Source organism: Syngnathoides biaculeatus, chromosome 3 (assembly GCF_019802595.1).
Source record: "Syngnathoides biaculeatus isolate LvHL_M chromosome 3, ASM1980259v1, whole genome shotgun sequence".
Classification (NCBI taxonomy): domain Eukaryota; kingdom Metazoa; phylum Chordata; class Actinopteri; order Syngnathiformes; family Syngnathidae; genus Syngnathoides; species Syngnathoides biaculeatus.
Window position 1 is genome coordinate 37731835 of NC_084642.1, and position 15208 is coordinate 37747042.

At 40.2% G+C, this 15208-nt stretch overlaps 2 protein-coding genes across 3 annotated transcripts in view; one reads left to right on the forward strand and one right to left on the reverse strand.

Annotated features, from left to right (window-relative positions):
- dapk2a (death-associated protein kinase 2a) overlaps nucleotides 1-15208 on the forward strand; it is a 50930-nt gene that overhangs the window by 14693 nt on the left and 21029 nt on the right. Inside the window, exon 1 of one of the 2 annotated variants that reach the window (XM_061815696.1) lies at nucleotides 10903-10970. The exons of the other annotated variant lie outside the window; for it this stretch is intronic. Within the exon in view, the coding sequence (XP_061671680.1) occupies nucleotides 10909-10970 (62 nt within the window). The 5' untranslated portion in view covers nucleotides 10903-10908. Of the gene's footprint in view, nucleotides 1-10902; nucleotides 10971-15208 lie in introns of those variants that run through there. 2 annotated transcript variants of the gene reach the window in all.
- Nucleotides 518-3509, reverse strand: sh2d7 (SH2 domain containing 7). The gene is made up of 5 exons (XM_061813369.1): nucleotides 3369-3509; nucleotides 2961-2968; nucleotides 2242-2331; nucleotides 1406-1576; nucleotides 518-776 (listed from the first exon to the last, which is right to left on the reverse strand). Exons 1-5 carry the CDS (start codon nucleotides 3507-3509, stop codon nucleotides 518-520), a joined length of 669 nt encoding a protein of 222 aa, XP_061669353.1.

Consider the following 15208-nt stretch of genomic DNA (forward strand, 5'->3'; position numbering starts at 1 on the left):
CTCCAGCCGCCATTCGTGGCAGGCATGTTGGGAGCAGGCAAGGTTCATTCAGGGACGCTGTTTTTAAATAGGAGCGAATTTGTTCTTTGTTGTTCATAAAGTAGTATCCATCCATTTTCTTAGCCACGTATCCTCACAAGGGTCACAGGGAGTGCTGGAGCCTATCCCAGCTGTCAATGGGCAGGAGGCAGGGTACAGGGTACAATCGCAGAGCGCATCAAGACAAACAGCCACAGTCACACTCACACCAAGGGGCAATTTAGACTGGCCAATTATTGTTGCATGTTTTTGGGATGGGGGTGGAAACCGGAGTAACCTGAGAAAACCCACGCAGACATGGGGAGAACTTTCCCAAGATTGTCTAGTGCTACAGGTCCTTGCATTACATTTATAAATACTTGACTGACTCACTACACAACTGGAAGAAAATTAATCTTCCACTTGCGAGATTTGTGATTAGCTTTGTACAGTGTACATGTGATAGGTATGTCAAACAGATCTCTGCAGGAAATGTTTTTCAATTCTGCCCGTTTCGTACCTGTGAGGAGGACATGGAGTCTACAGACAGTGTTGTAGTCAAGTTTTTGTTTCTGGATTTTGGAGGCAGTGCAGGTGGCTGAACTGTGCTGTGTACATCAACAGTTTGTTCCTTGATCCTTGGATTGTTTCCAGCACTACTCTTATTATTCAGGTCCCTCAGGCTGCACAAAGCATGAACACTTGCTCCTGTTTTCCTTTTACTGTTGTAATTCACCACATCATACAGCTCACCTGTGCTAGGCCGGAAACAATAACTCCCATTACTGAATTTCCTATTTACGGCTACAACTGTAAAACACATGTTCCAAAAAGTAAAGCCAGATCCAACAGTCGGTTTGAAATGTGTGGGGATTTTTTTTTTTTTTTTGTATACAAAGATTAGTGTCAGTATTTTGTCATTGTCAGGGGAGGCAATTGGATTGCAAACATTTAACATGATTGCTTCTTCTTATTTGATATTTGTCTCTCCTTTTATTTCATGGTCGCAATATAATCCTGCAGTGGTGTCTTTCCATCCATCCACCCTGAACTGGTTGCCAGCCAATCGCAGGGCACATTGAGACAGACAACAGTTACATTCACAATCACACCTAGGGACAATTTAGAGTGTCCTATTAATGCATGTTTTTGGGATGTGGGAGGAAACTGGAGTGCCCGGAGAAAACCACACAGGCACAGGGAGAACATGCAAACTCAACACGGCAGGGCCAGATTTGAACCCTGGTCCTCAGAACTGTGAGGCCAACACTTTACAGCTGCGCCACCATGCCCCCTGATATACTGTAGTTCACAATCATTAATTCCCATGGGACAAAACTAATAGATCATTAGACATGAGATGAGGGCTGAAATTGTCCTCAAACACCTCACCTCAGTACAGCTGGTTGTCAGGTACTCTCTAAAAGGCTGTATTGGGCTGACTTTGAAATGTTCTATCAGGTTAGTGATACAGCAGTAGGTGTGACAGTCACCTGATATGACAAAAAATCCTTCTTGGTTTTGAGATATAACAAAATGCCGGCACCTCTCAAGGCCCCTGCAAACAAAAACAAAAAAATATCTACTATTCCAGCTAATATTAATCATTTTATGAATTATCACATTACAAATATATCCATATAACTTATTTTAGGCCTTGATAAACAAATAAGCAATTAAGTAATTTAGCAAAAGTTGGAATGAATATTATTTTCTGGCAAAGGGCCATCCGCGAATGTGATTTTATAAAATCAATGATTGTTGTGGTTTTGTGTTGTTCTGATTGCATTGAGCTGTATATCACACCTGAGTTAAGATCACTGAATTATTTATATGTTTATGTGCTTAATGGTACCTCCATCTTCTATCCATCCATTCATTTTCTTACCCGCTTATCCTCACAAGGGTCACAGGAGTGCTGGAGCCTATCCCAGCTGTCAACGGGCACCCTGAACTGGTCACCAGCCAATCGCAGGGTACATGAAGACAGACAACAGTCAAACTCTCAATAACACCGAGGGGCAGTTTAGAGTGTCCAATTAATTTTCCATGTTTTGGGGATGTAAGAAGAAACCGGAGTGCCCGGAGAAAAGCCACACAGGCATGGAGAGAACATGCAAACTCCAGACAGGGAGGGCCAGGATAGAACCCGGGACCTCAGAACTGTGAGGCCAACGCTTTCCAGCTGACCCACCGTGCCGCCCTCCATCTTCTATTTCTTACTTATAGGAAAGGATGTATCCGATGGCTTTTTCACTAAGACGTATGAGAAAAGAACCCAGAGCTTTATCTCTTAGGAGATCTTCTGCATGCCTATGACAGGGATGGAAAAAACAAAACGCCAGAAGCAACTGAGTTGGGTCGTATTTCAATTCCGTTAATAATGTCACTACAAAACAGCTTCTCTTTAATTGCCCAGAGAGTTTTATGGTCGAGTGTCTAACAGTTTCTTTTATTACTACTTCTCAATTCTGCTTTATACTGTTAATGGGAAATTAATGTGTCAGAGTTTTTATTTCATTTAACTCAACGATAGCTATATTGAAAGGGTTAATTTACTATGATTTTCAACATGGCTAGAATGCCCGACTGACATTATCAAATAAATTGTTTTCTTTCTTTTTTATGGCATTATGCATCAAGGAATACGCTTCAGGCGATACACCCTTCTGGATATTTAAAAAAAAATAATTTACTCCATGATTCCTCTTAATACTTTGTAAACAGTTCCACCCTTAGTGTGTGAATGTGAAAATAATGTATTCAAGCCACTCTACATATATTAATCTAAGCCATACATTATTTTTTTATGGAGCAAAATATGCACAGTCGTTGCACTAGTGCCTGAATCCATAAAATACCATGCAGTACTTCTCAAAATATTACATAATAATTTGAAGATGGGACCGTTTTTGTTTTTTTGTTTGTTTTTTTGCACACACTTTAGTTCCTTTACACAGACAAATTTACAATATATTGAACATGTCCAATATGGACCAGCTGTGGTTGACACAGGACAGCGCAGGAACAAGAAAGACAAAATTGTAAAATAAATACAATTATCTCACAGAGCAGAATTACAGTCGTAAAAGTACTGTATTTAATGTTTAACGCACAAAAAAAGTGCAGGCTTTGTGTGTTAGTAGTTGTGAGATACAGTTGTGATCTAATAAGTGAAGCAAGGTGGACCAAGTCATGATTACATACAGGTATATATGTACAGATGAAACATTTAAGTACCAGAACAAATTAAGCCAAATGAAATGTACACATCACGAAAGGATGAAAACGGAACACTCTATCGCTCCATTTCATGCTTCAAAAGGTAATAATGATTTCTTGCTTCTTACTCTCTTCGAGTGAAGCCTTGGAAAATATCCATTTTGCAGAATGCGTTGAGCCTGTGTCCCAATAAACCACTGGAGCACCAGCTCCCTCAGGCCTCCTTCAGATGATTCCAAATGGAGATCAACAAATAGCTTTGTCTCCATCCCGTTTTTCATGAAAGCTACATACAGACTCCAATCCTGAATGAATGCCCCCTGTCTGAATCATCTCTTTAAAGGAAGAACAGGTGCTATAAAACACCTCTCACTTGTGACCAATGATAATGTTTCGAGTTTATCGTAACTTTATCACTCCACTGATTTTCACTGGCTATCCATGTTCCGTGACTCTCATTCAGTGCAATGTGGCCATCATGTACAGTGCGTTACTAAGTGAGGAAGGAGAAAGATAAAAAGTGTGACATGTTATATTGACAGTATAAACAGACAGGTAGGTATGGAGATACAGTCGCTCATCAGGACAGGAATCATATACTCACAAAATAATCAACTACGATAACATGAGTAAACTGTATCATGATACAGTGTGAACTGAAACATTCTAAAGTCATCATCACAATACCCTTTTTTTCCATCCATTTCTAAAGAACTATAGAACTTTAGGACCCAAGTCCTATAGAATTTCTGTAGAAATTCTATTGTTCTGTGGAAATTCTACAGAAAATCACAGCCAAAGTTCTATAGAACAAATTGTTCTGTCGATAGAATTCTACAGATTTCTGTAGAATTTCTATAAAAACATTTTAGCAGGGTATGTGCATAACTAAAGGAGTCAGAAACAGAACTAAACTTAATCATTTAGACTGGAAGCATCTAAATCAGGGGTCGGGAACCTATGGCTCGCAAGCCGGATCTGGTTCGAGGATGGTTGCATATGGCTCGCTGAGCCCTGATAACGACATAATGTACATGTCATTTCTACAGTATTGCGTAAGCAACATATATGAAGGAGAGACAGTTTGTCCCAGTGGGGTTGCGGTAGTTGGGTGTGGCAGTACTGTGCGGAGGCCAATGACGTATAATAAAAACTAGACTCTGCACTTCTTCTTTTCCTTTCGGCTTGTCCTGTTCGGGGTCGCCCCAGCATGTCATCTTTTTCCATCTAAGTCTATCTCGTGCATTTTCTTCTCTAACACCTACTGTCCCCATGTCCTCCCTCACAACATGCATCAACCTTTTCTTTGGTCTTCCTCCCACTCTTTTGGCTGGCAGCTCCATCCTCAGCACCCTTCTACCAATATACTCACTCTCTCGTCTCTGAACATGTCCAAACCATTGAAGTCTGCTCTCTCTAACCTTGTCTCCAAAACATCCAACTTTGGCTGTCCCTCTAATGAGCTAGTTTCTAATCCTATCCAACCTGTTCACTCCAAGTAAGAACGTCAGCATCTTCATTTCTCCTACATCCAGTTCTGCTTTCTGTTGTTTCTTCCGTGCCACCGTCTCTAATCTTTACATCATGGCCAACCTCACCACTGTTTTATGAACTTTGCCTTCATCCTAGCAGAGACTCTTCTGTCGCATAGAACACCAGACACCTTCCGCCAACTGTTCCACCCCGCTTGGACCCGTTTCTTCACTTTTTTACCACACTCTCCATTGCTGCTAAATTTAAATACTTGGAATGGTTTGGATCTCAAGAGACATGAATATAATCTAAATATTAGCAGCATGCCCAGGAAGTTTTAGAAGATACATTGACAGATACATATGTTATAGGAGGTACAGGCCTTAATAATATTCCCCATGCCAAACGTCAACTGCCACGCCCACCTCTCCTCTTAGTGTAGCAGGCATTTCAATTGATATATTCCACAAATTACAAGGAATTTTTCAGACACTTTTTGTACAAGACAATGAACAATCTCCGAAATGTTATCAATAAATTCCACACACATATAGAGGCCTGCGACATGACGTCACAATCAGGTGATTTTCGGCCTCGCGCCATGTTGGAAGCAAGCGTACCGGCGGCCGTAGCTCCACGCACAAGTGACCACATTTTTTTCAAAACTGCACAAACCAACCAGCCTCCAGGTATGGTTAAATTCTGCCCTGAAGTTGTTCTAATTACTCGCCAAATCGCCAGCCATCTCCACCTACTCCGGAGGTGTAATGTTCACTGCTATGTTGACGTCTTTAGCTTGGCCAGTTGCTAATTCCTTCTGCTGCTTCGGTCGTTGCTTTTTGTGTGTGTGTGTGTGTCCTGCAGTGAAACAGACACTAGCATTCCTAACAGTTCGCTGCTCCAACAGACCAGGGCCCAACGTAAACAAGTCAGGAGGCAAGTCAGGATTCCAGCTGTTATAAAAAGGCAGGGAGAACAAACTGAAAAACTTTCTTCTCAACATCAAAGGGATTGGCTGGCAGCGTTATCTAGAGCAGATGTAATTACTGCTAATCTGTCCCATTATCGTGTCTGCTCGGATCATTTTGTCACTGCAGTGTTTTTTGTCAGTTGAGTGATAAATTTAAGTAAACAGGTGACCTAGATCTGCAAGCCCAGACAATGGTGGGTCATGTATGGCTGCATGGTGTGTTGGAACTTGGAACACATGAAGATTGAAACTGATACTAATCAGGAAAACATGCTTCCACTTATAATGATGTTGAATGAATATTGTTCTGAAACGTTTTTTCTGGTGTGCTCTGAATTATATGGTTATTGTTTGATACTGTACTGAGTTACATGAATTCAATCATGAAACATTTTAGAACTGGGGACTTGTTTTAACATCAGCATCCTTTTAACAACTTATTGAAATTTGAATATGATGTGTTCTGTTTTATTAAGTAACTTGGCCAAAAAATAAATAAACATATTAACGTTTTGTTATTTATGATTATTGTTTCGGGCAAGCCAGCACACCTGTATGATTCCTCTAAACCGGAATGGGTTCCAACCAACAAACAATCATATAGAAATCAGTGGAATGTTCCCTCTCCACAGCAAATTGAAATTAAATGTCTCCCTTTATTCATAAAATAATGTGAAGAGCATTCTTAAGTGCATGTCTTTGTATAATTATATGATACCCAACCGTACTTTATAAGCTTAAGATAATGGACTTTGCATTCTTCCTGGAACATTTTGTTATTTAAAGCTAGTATCAACAGCTCTAAATTGAAAACAAAGAAATCTGTTACATTTGGAAGGCATATATATATATATATATCTATATATATTGGAGGCTCCACTCCAATTGAGATATATATATATATCGATAGATAGATATACAAACACAGGTTTTTGTTTGAAATACAGTGGGTAATTGTTACCAGTTGAACTAAACACAATTTTCAGGGTGCAGAACAGCTTCACATGTTAGATGGAGAATGAGACAATAAAATATTTAAGTACAATTGGTTAGTTTGTTTTCGCACTTACGTGACATTGGGTACAGCACATTTATATGGTCAAAACATTGTCTGGCTCCAGACACCCCAGGAACCCCAGAATGATTTTGACATTTGACAAGCGAGTTCGCGCCATCGCACTCGCAAATCTACACATTCGAGCACGTAAAATCATACGCGTAAAATTTGTTACGCGTAGAACAAATAGATATTGAAAGATGTCGCTTATTTTGTGTAGTCTTAACATTAATTGACGTATTTATTTCATAAACGTTGGTAACAAAACAAGCCTGCTCCTAAACAATCAGTATTCACCCGGAAACAGGAAATGCAAGTTAATTGTGCTGAGCATGTACGGAAGTGATGCCAAAAGCACATGTTGCGAGCTGCTTCACGTACTGCGAGCGCATTTACACCGAAAGTCATCAACATCATGAGCCATGTCAAAGGAAATTCAGTTACACCAGGAGTGCTCAATGCGTCGATCGCGAGGCAGTTTTGGTTGATCGTGCGACGGCGTCGCCCCCCCAAAAAAGACGTTAGCCTATCATCCACCTCGTTACTTTATTCAGGTGTGGCCAATACGTCGAGCACATGCACATAAATGTGTGTTGTAGCAAGCCGGTCTCCTATTTACGATGCAGCGATGTGTGCGTGCACCCCCACCACCACCACCACCACCAGTGGATCGCAAGAGGTTGGCTGCTTGAAAGTAGATCTTGGGGGTGGGGGGGGGAATAATCTGGGCTGATTTACATTGAAAACATTTCTGGGATATAACACAGGTAATGTTTCAGAATCGAACAATAATAAGTACAAGATTGTGATTTACTTTGACTTGATCTAAATTCTAATTTTAGACTAGTACATCCATATATCTCAATGTGAACGGTCATTTTCCCCCGTGGTACCGCGTTATCATGAAGTTGAAAACTTTTCCCCTCTCCATGCTTTAGGAAGATATAGACAATCTACTGCTAGCTTTCATCAATGGGTTGACAATAGATAGCACCGTGAATTACACAAGATTATAACAATACACCATGATCAAATAAAATTATTTGATTATACAGTGAAGAAAATAAGTATTTGAACATCCTGCTATATTCCAAGTTCTGCCACTTAGAAATCATGGAGGGGTCTCCAATTTTCATCGTGCGTACATTTTCACTGTGAGAGAGATAATCTAAAAATAAAAATCCAGAAATCACAATGTATAATTTTCTTTAACGGTTTACAGTATATGTGTGATACTGCAGCAAATAAGTATTTGAACATCTGAGAAAACCAATGTTGATATTTGGTAGCCTTTGTTTGCAATTACAGAGGTCAAACGTTTCCTGTAGTTGTTCACCAGGTTTGCAAACACTGCAGGAGGGATTGTGGCCCACTCATCCACACAGATCTCATCTACATCAGACAGGTTTCTGGGGTGTTGCTGAGAAACATGGAATTTCAACTCCCTCCAAAGATTTTCTTTTGGGTTTAGGTCTGGAGACTGGCTAGGCCACGCCAGAACCTTGATATACTTCTTACAGAGCCACTCCTTGGTTTTCCTGCCTGTGCTTTGGATCATTGTCATATTGAAAGGCTCAGCCACGACCCATCTTCAATGCTCTGACTGAGGGAAAGAGGTTGTTCCCCAAAATCCCACAATACATAGACAAGGTCATCCTCACTAATACAGTGCAGTTGTCCTGTCCCATGTGTAGAAAAACACCCCCAAAGCATGATGCTACCACCCCCATTCTTCACAGTAGCGATGGTGTTCTTGGGATGGAACTGATCATTCGTCTCCCTCCAAACACGGTTAGTGGAATTATGACCAAAAAGTTCCACAGTTGACTCCACTGTGTCATCGAAATGGTCGGCAAAGTTAAAACAGGCCTTGACATGTGATGCTTTAAGCAGGGGAACCTTCCGTGCTATCCATGATTTCAAACCATGACGTCTTAGTTTATTACCAACAGTCACCTTGGAAACGGTTGTCCCAGCTTATTCAGATCATTAACCAATTCCTGTCGCGTCATCTTGGGCTGATTCTTCACCTTTCTAAGGATAATTGAAAACCCACAAGGTGATATCTAGCTAGAGGCTCCACTCCAATTGAGATTGACCGTCATGTTTAGCATCTTCCATTTTCTAATGATTGCTCCAACAGTGGACCTATTTTCACCAAACTGCTTGGCAATTTCTCAATAGCCCTTTCCGGCCGTGTGGAGTTGTACAATTTTGTCTCTGGTGTCTTTGGACAGCTCTTTGGTCTTGGCCATGTTACAATTTTGAGTCTTACTTATTGTATGGGGTGGACAGGTGTCTTTATGGAGGTAACGACCTCACACAGGTGCATCTCATTTAGGATATTACATGGAGTGGAGGTGGACTTTTAAACGCAGACTAACAGGTCTTTGAGGGTCAGAATTGCAGAAAGAATCAAAACAGGTGTTCAATTACTTATTTGCAGCTGTATTACACAAATAAATTGTTTAAGAATCATACATTGTGATTTCTAGAATTTTGTTTTTAGATTATCTCTCTCACAGTGGACCTTCGATGAAAATTTCAGGCCCCTCCCTGATTTCTAAGTGGGTGAACTTGCAATATATTTATTTTATTATAACCCTAACCCTAACCTTAGTTTTGAAATTGAATGTCTATTGACCTCTTTAAAAATGTCTGTCTCAGTCTGTGCAGTGTCAATAAATTATGATTATGGTATTCAGTAACAACTACATACTCGTGTATAAAAGTCAATAAGTTATTTTAGGTCTTCAGATTCCATCCCTAACCACACCCACAACTTCATATCTGCAGGCATGACTGGTGGACCAAACCCGTAATTCTATATCTGCGGACATGACTGACCACACCCGTAGATTTTTTAAATGTGAGTGACTGGAAGTGTCTCTGCTCAGATGAAAGGCTACGTTTATAAAACAGTGGTGAAGCCAGCCATGATATACGGATTAGAGACAGTGGCACTGAAGAGACAACAGGAAGCAGAGCTTCTGTTAGCAGAAATGAAGATGTTGAGGTTCTCTCTAGGAGTGAGCAGATTGAATAGGATTAGAAATGAGCTCATTAGAGGGACAGCCAAAGTTGGATGTTTTGCAGACGAGGTTTGAGAGAGCAGACTTCAATGGTCTGGACATGTCCAGAGGCGAGAGAGTGAGTATATTGGTAGAAGGGTGATGAAAATGGAGCTGCCAGGCAAAAGAGCAAGAAGAAGACCAAAGAGAAGGTTGATGGATGTTGTGAGGGAAGACATGAGGGCAGTAGGTGTTTGAGAGGAAGATATGGAAAAAGATGATGGCTTTGGCGACTCCTAACGGGGCAACCCGAAAGGAAAAGAAGAAGTTAATGCAGGTCTGAGTTTTTAAAACGTGTGGTCATGGATTTAACAGCCTTGAAACAAATATAAGAAATTTTTAAAAAACACTGTAAATGAAACAAAAACATACTATAACAAAAAACAGACGGTAATGAAAAAAACAAACCACCTGCTAAAAAAATCATGCAATGGAAATCCTGTAAATAATAAAAAAACATCATGTAAATGAAAAAAATATATATATGTGATGAACGGAAAAAAAACACAATGGAAAAAAAAATGAACTTCTACATTGATTTCACTTAACGCGGGTATTTTTCTGGAACGTGCAACCTCCACGGTTGCATTGAAGTTTCATGAAAGAATAGAAAATACGTATTTATGATTACATTTCATTACATTTCACCTTTCATCAGAGATGTACACACGTTAAGATAACTCCAAAATTGTTAATACAGCAATGTACGTCGGACAGGACGGTATATGCAAATCCCATGTCTGTAACAGGAGCACACCAGATGTCAGGACATGCCAGAGAGCAAGAGCACGCCAGAGAGGACACAGAGTTCACGATCTATATCTATTTTTAACTCTGCAAGACATTTTCCTACCCACCAATTTCTTGCTTATGTTAACAGTGTACATGAAAAACAGGCAGCAACAGCACAGCACCGTATTGGACTCGGACCAGTGGCTTATAATCCTTTTGTAGAACGATCCTTTTCAGCATTTTTAAAAGACTGAAATGATTGCTCATGCTCACAACATGCCACATATGAGCCATGCTGCTTCTTTTTGACATTCTTACAAGAATTAAACCCATTTTTTTAAAAAAAAAAAAAGAGGACTGCAAAAATGGATATTTTCAAGCAACAGAAAGTTGAAGATTTCTATGAATTTGGAGAAGAGTTGGGAAGGTAGGCCTACTGTGCAACTTTCAATCTTCGTCAGTGCACAAGTAACATTAGTGGTATTATTGTTGTTGAGATTAGATTAATGTATAAGAATTCATGATGACTGCGCACCTAAGTAAATGTTTCTGTCACGTCCCATCGGAACGGGGGTAGCTCCCAATGCAGGACTCGGACGATGCAAGGTAGTTCAAGGAGAAACGTTATGCCGAGGTCGGGGATCAAGCAGGCAGTCCGGTGCAGCAGCGGTAGTTGGGACGTCGGGCGAAGAGAGCAGGTGAGCGGGCAGGCAGGAGTGGGTACACAGGAGAACGATCAAGGCAGGCAGAAGAATCAAAGGAGTCAGGCTTACAACGTTGGTCGGAGAACGGGCGAAGGTCGGGACACACAGGTTGTCGATCAGGGATACGAGAGTGCTGGAACGGGACATGAAGCTCAACGAACTGGTGGGGACCAGTCGTCATCGGGGTGATATAAATACACAGACTAATCAGCCCGCATGAGACGCAGGTGTGTGCCTCAATCAGCGCACCCGCGCAGGCACCTGCACAGCTCGTGCTGGAGCGGCAGGATCATGACAGTTTCCAACTGAAAAAATATGTCAATATATCTAAAACCCTTTCAGAGATCTTTGTATGTTAATTGCAAACTTATTGATCCTCTTCGGTTCGAAATAGATCTTTTGGTCATTGAATTTTCAATTATCTGAGCTATCATTTATTGTTTCTAGCATCACATCTTGCATCATGCCTTTTTATTCAAAGCATGCAACAAGACAGTGCACCCTCAAATTCTGTAAGTCGGAACGTGGTGTTTTCTATCACTAACCTCTGCTCATGCAGAAGTAAATTTGTAATTATATAAGGATAAATATTGACGAGTATCCCTATTTGTCGCAATGAATTTCTTATGCAGAGTTGTCAGACACTGAGGACCACTTGCATCATTAATAAACGAATTCTTTACCTATTACCAGTGTTAAACCTGATTAAAAGGGGGTCGGCGCAGCTTGGGTATAACCTGCTAGCCGTACAAACCTCTATTTCTATTCTTTTATTCTTGAGGTAAAACTTCAGTGATAAGGTCGGATGGAAACATCCATCCATCCATTTCTTAGCCGCTTAACCTCACAAGGGTCGCGGGGAGTGCTGGAGCCTATCCCAGCTGTCAACAGGCAGGAGGCAGGGCAAACTCTGAACTGTTTACCAGCCAATCACAGGGCACATAGAGACAAACAGCCGCACTCACAATCACACCTAGGGGCAATTTAGAGTGTCCAATTAATTACCGTTTTTTCACCAAGCGGCTTGGCAATTTCTCCGTAGCCCTTTTCAGCCGTGTCGAGTTGTACAATTTTGTCTCCTGTGTCTTTGGACAGCTCTTTGTTTTTGGCCATGTTACAAGTTTGAGTCTTACTGATTGTATGGGGTGGACAGGTGTTTTTATGCAGGTAACGACCTCACACAGGTGCATCCTATTCAGGATAATACATGGAGTGGAGGTGGACTTTTAAAGGCGGACTAACAGGTCTTTGAGGGTCAGAATTCTAGCTGATAGGTGTTCAAATACTTATTTGCAGCTGTATCACAAATAAATTGTTAAAAAAAAATCATACATTGAGATTTCTAGATTTAAATTTCTAAATTATCTCTCTCACAGTGGACATGTACCTACGATGAAAATTTCAGACCCCTCCATGACTTCTAAGTGGGAGAACTTGCAATATAGTACTGTTCAAATACTCATTTTCTTCACAGTATGAGGTCCTTTCAGTTGCACGAAATTTTCTGCAGCAGAGCACTGCTGCAGGTTTGTAGGTTCTATCCAGTGGCCTGTGACACTGTGAAAGAATACATTGCTATGTTAGTTATCATGATAAAAGCATATCATTACTACTATAGTTACTGTTAGAATTGTTTTATCATGCGGTTGTTTCTGTTAGTCTTAGTCTGAATTAGTTTCTGCGTGCGTGACTTAGCATGTGACTCAGTGACACCTGGGAGGCGAGGCCCCCCTGCCGACCTCAAGCAGGTACTCCCGAACACTGGGAAGCGATGTCTCCATTCTGACCTCACCGTGTTTCCCTTCTGACCTTAAACAGATACTCCTCAACACTGGGAGGAGACATCCCCTTTCTACCACAAGCGGATGAAAATTTCAGACCCCTCCATGATTTCTAAGTGGGAGAATTTGCAGGGTATTCAAATACATATTTTCTTCGCTGTAATAATACAATGAAAATAAATCAAGTGAAAAATTATGAAGATAAAATAAGTTATTGTGGCTGTGTTTCCAATTGTTTTAAATTGATATGAATAATTAATTTACCTTTCTGATTATTTAGCAATTTGAGATTCTTAATAAAGAGCAATTTGAATTAGGAATAATTTGAATACTGGTGTTGATTTCAGAAATTTTGATTTGTGAATGTGAAATTTACCCAACAAAATATATAAGTTCATAATGTTACTCATTTTTTTATCCTTCAATAATATATGATATCAATGTATTTTTCTTTTCAAGTGTAATTGTACATTTTATTTTACATGGAATATATTTTTCAACTTTTTCAACTCAACAAAAATGTGGCACGAAATGGATGCTCATAAAATCTGAAATACTGTAGTTTCAGATTCATTTTTACAGAAAACATTTGTCATCAACATCAACAAAACGTGAAATGTAGATGTTAGTTGGGTATATGTTGTGTCGTATTTTAAAATCTAATTCTCTAATTTTGTTTGAAAGGAATAATTTTAAAGGAATAAGCCATTTTTCCTTCCAAATAGTTTTTTAAAATTCAGTATCCCAAAAGAACTTTCTATGTGGCTACATTTGCTCAAGTCTGCAAAAAGATTCTCTGATGAATTTGTTGTTATATTTATTGCTCAGTATATTAATGATACTATTTACAGAAGGGGCATTAATACTAGCTACTGGTTGCTCAATTACAGGGAGTTCTCCAGTTAAGACGGTCTCGACCTAAAATGTTTCGAGTTTATTACGCCCCTGTCTTGTCCGCCATAATGGCCCCAGCACCATTGTGTTTCTATTTTGCTCATCCACATTGCTTATCTGTGTTTGTGGGCTGGGAGTTTATAGGCCATTTTTTCCCACCTTTTTACACATTATGGCCCAAAAGAAGAAAGCAGGTTTTTTTTTTTGTTTTGTTTTTTTTTAACCACCACTAGACTTTTTTTTTTACATAAAGACATGCCTCTGTCGGCAGCCATTGTTGGCAAGCGCACATAGGTGGGGACGCATGAAAAAAATTCAACTTGCAGACCAGCTGAATGTGAAAACTTGGAACGCACTTCTCGTCACATACCACACAATGCGGCAGGTGAGTATTGCTCTACTGACAATGTTTGGTTATACCTATTGTAGGAATTTGCGAGTTTGGACCCAATGCGTGTTCACGAATTGAGGAAGATATGACCAATGATTAGAAAAGGTTAACAGCAAATGGATTTATTCCAAAGGAATGTGCAATACAGACATCTGGGTCTTATCTAGGTATCTGCCGCACACGAGACGTGTGTCTTCTGTCAGGATAGCCAAAGAAGAAGACAAAACCTGCCCAATAACACGAGGTTTTTATATGTATGGGTCCATGGTAAAAGTGACTGCCCCCCTGCAGTCTGGTCCTGGGCCGGGATGGGAACTTTCCGGTCCTTATCTGGTGTCGTTTGTCTCCACGGCAGCGCGTGGGAAAGGAGGATGCCACCAGACAGTTTTCTGCATACAAAGATCAAGGACAACCACTGGCTCCACAACACATCCTTGTCTGATTAGAAATGGGCAACACTTTATCTGTTGATTAAATGTATCAGGTCATATTTAAACAAATAATGAAACTGCAATTAAAGTAAAATAGTCTTCATTCCCTCTCTTGATCTATAAAATAGATCACAAAACCAAATACGAAAAACACAAAAGTAACACAAGTAAGAAATATGTGAATCATAAAACCCTCTCTAATCGTCCAAACATACCTTATAACAAGTGCATGGTCTCATGATTCAAAACACCCGTAAGCTTTAAACCTGCAGGACAATACGAGACAACTCCAAAACAGCAAAACATTTCTAAAAAAGTAATATCACGCAAAAAGTATCAGTCGAACAGAAGGGCAAGGGCAATGCAATCACGGGGCATGTCGAGATCATGACAATCAAGAAGTGGTGGAAGTTTAGTATCACTTTCAGGGGGAGCGATAGCAACAGTAAAATCATCTTGGGGAG

What these genes read in the sequence shown, in the direction of transcription:
- sh2d7 (XM_061813369.1), bottom strand. Translation starts at nt 3,509, where the DNA reads ATGGAGACAAAGCTATTTGTTGATCTCCATTTGGAATCATCTGAAGGA. An exon ending in GGATACATCCTTTCCTATAA is followed by an intron (nt 1,577 to 2,241) that starts GTAAGAAATAGA and finishes TTTTGTTTGCAG; the next exon opens with GGGCCTTGAGAGGTGCCGGC. An exon ending in ACCAGCTGTACTGAGGTGAG is followed by an intron (nt 777 to 1,405) that starts GTGTTTGAGGAC and finishes TTTCCGGCCTAG; the next exon opens with CACAGGTGAGCTGTATGATG.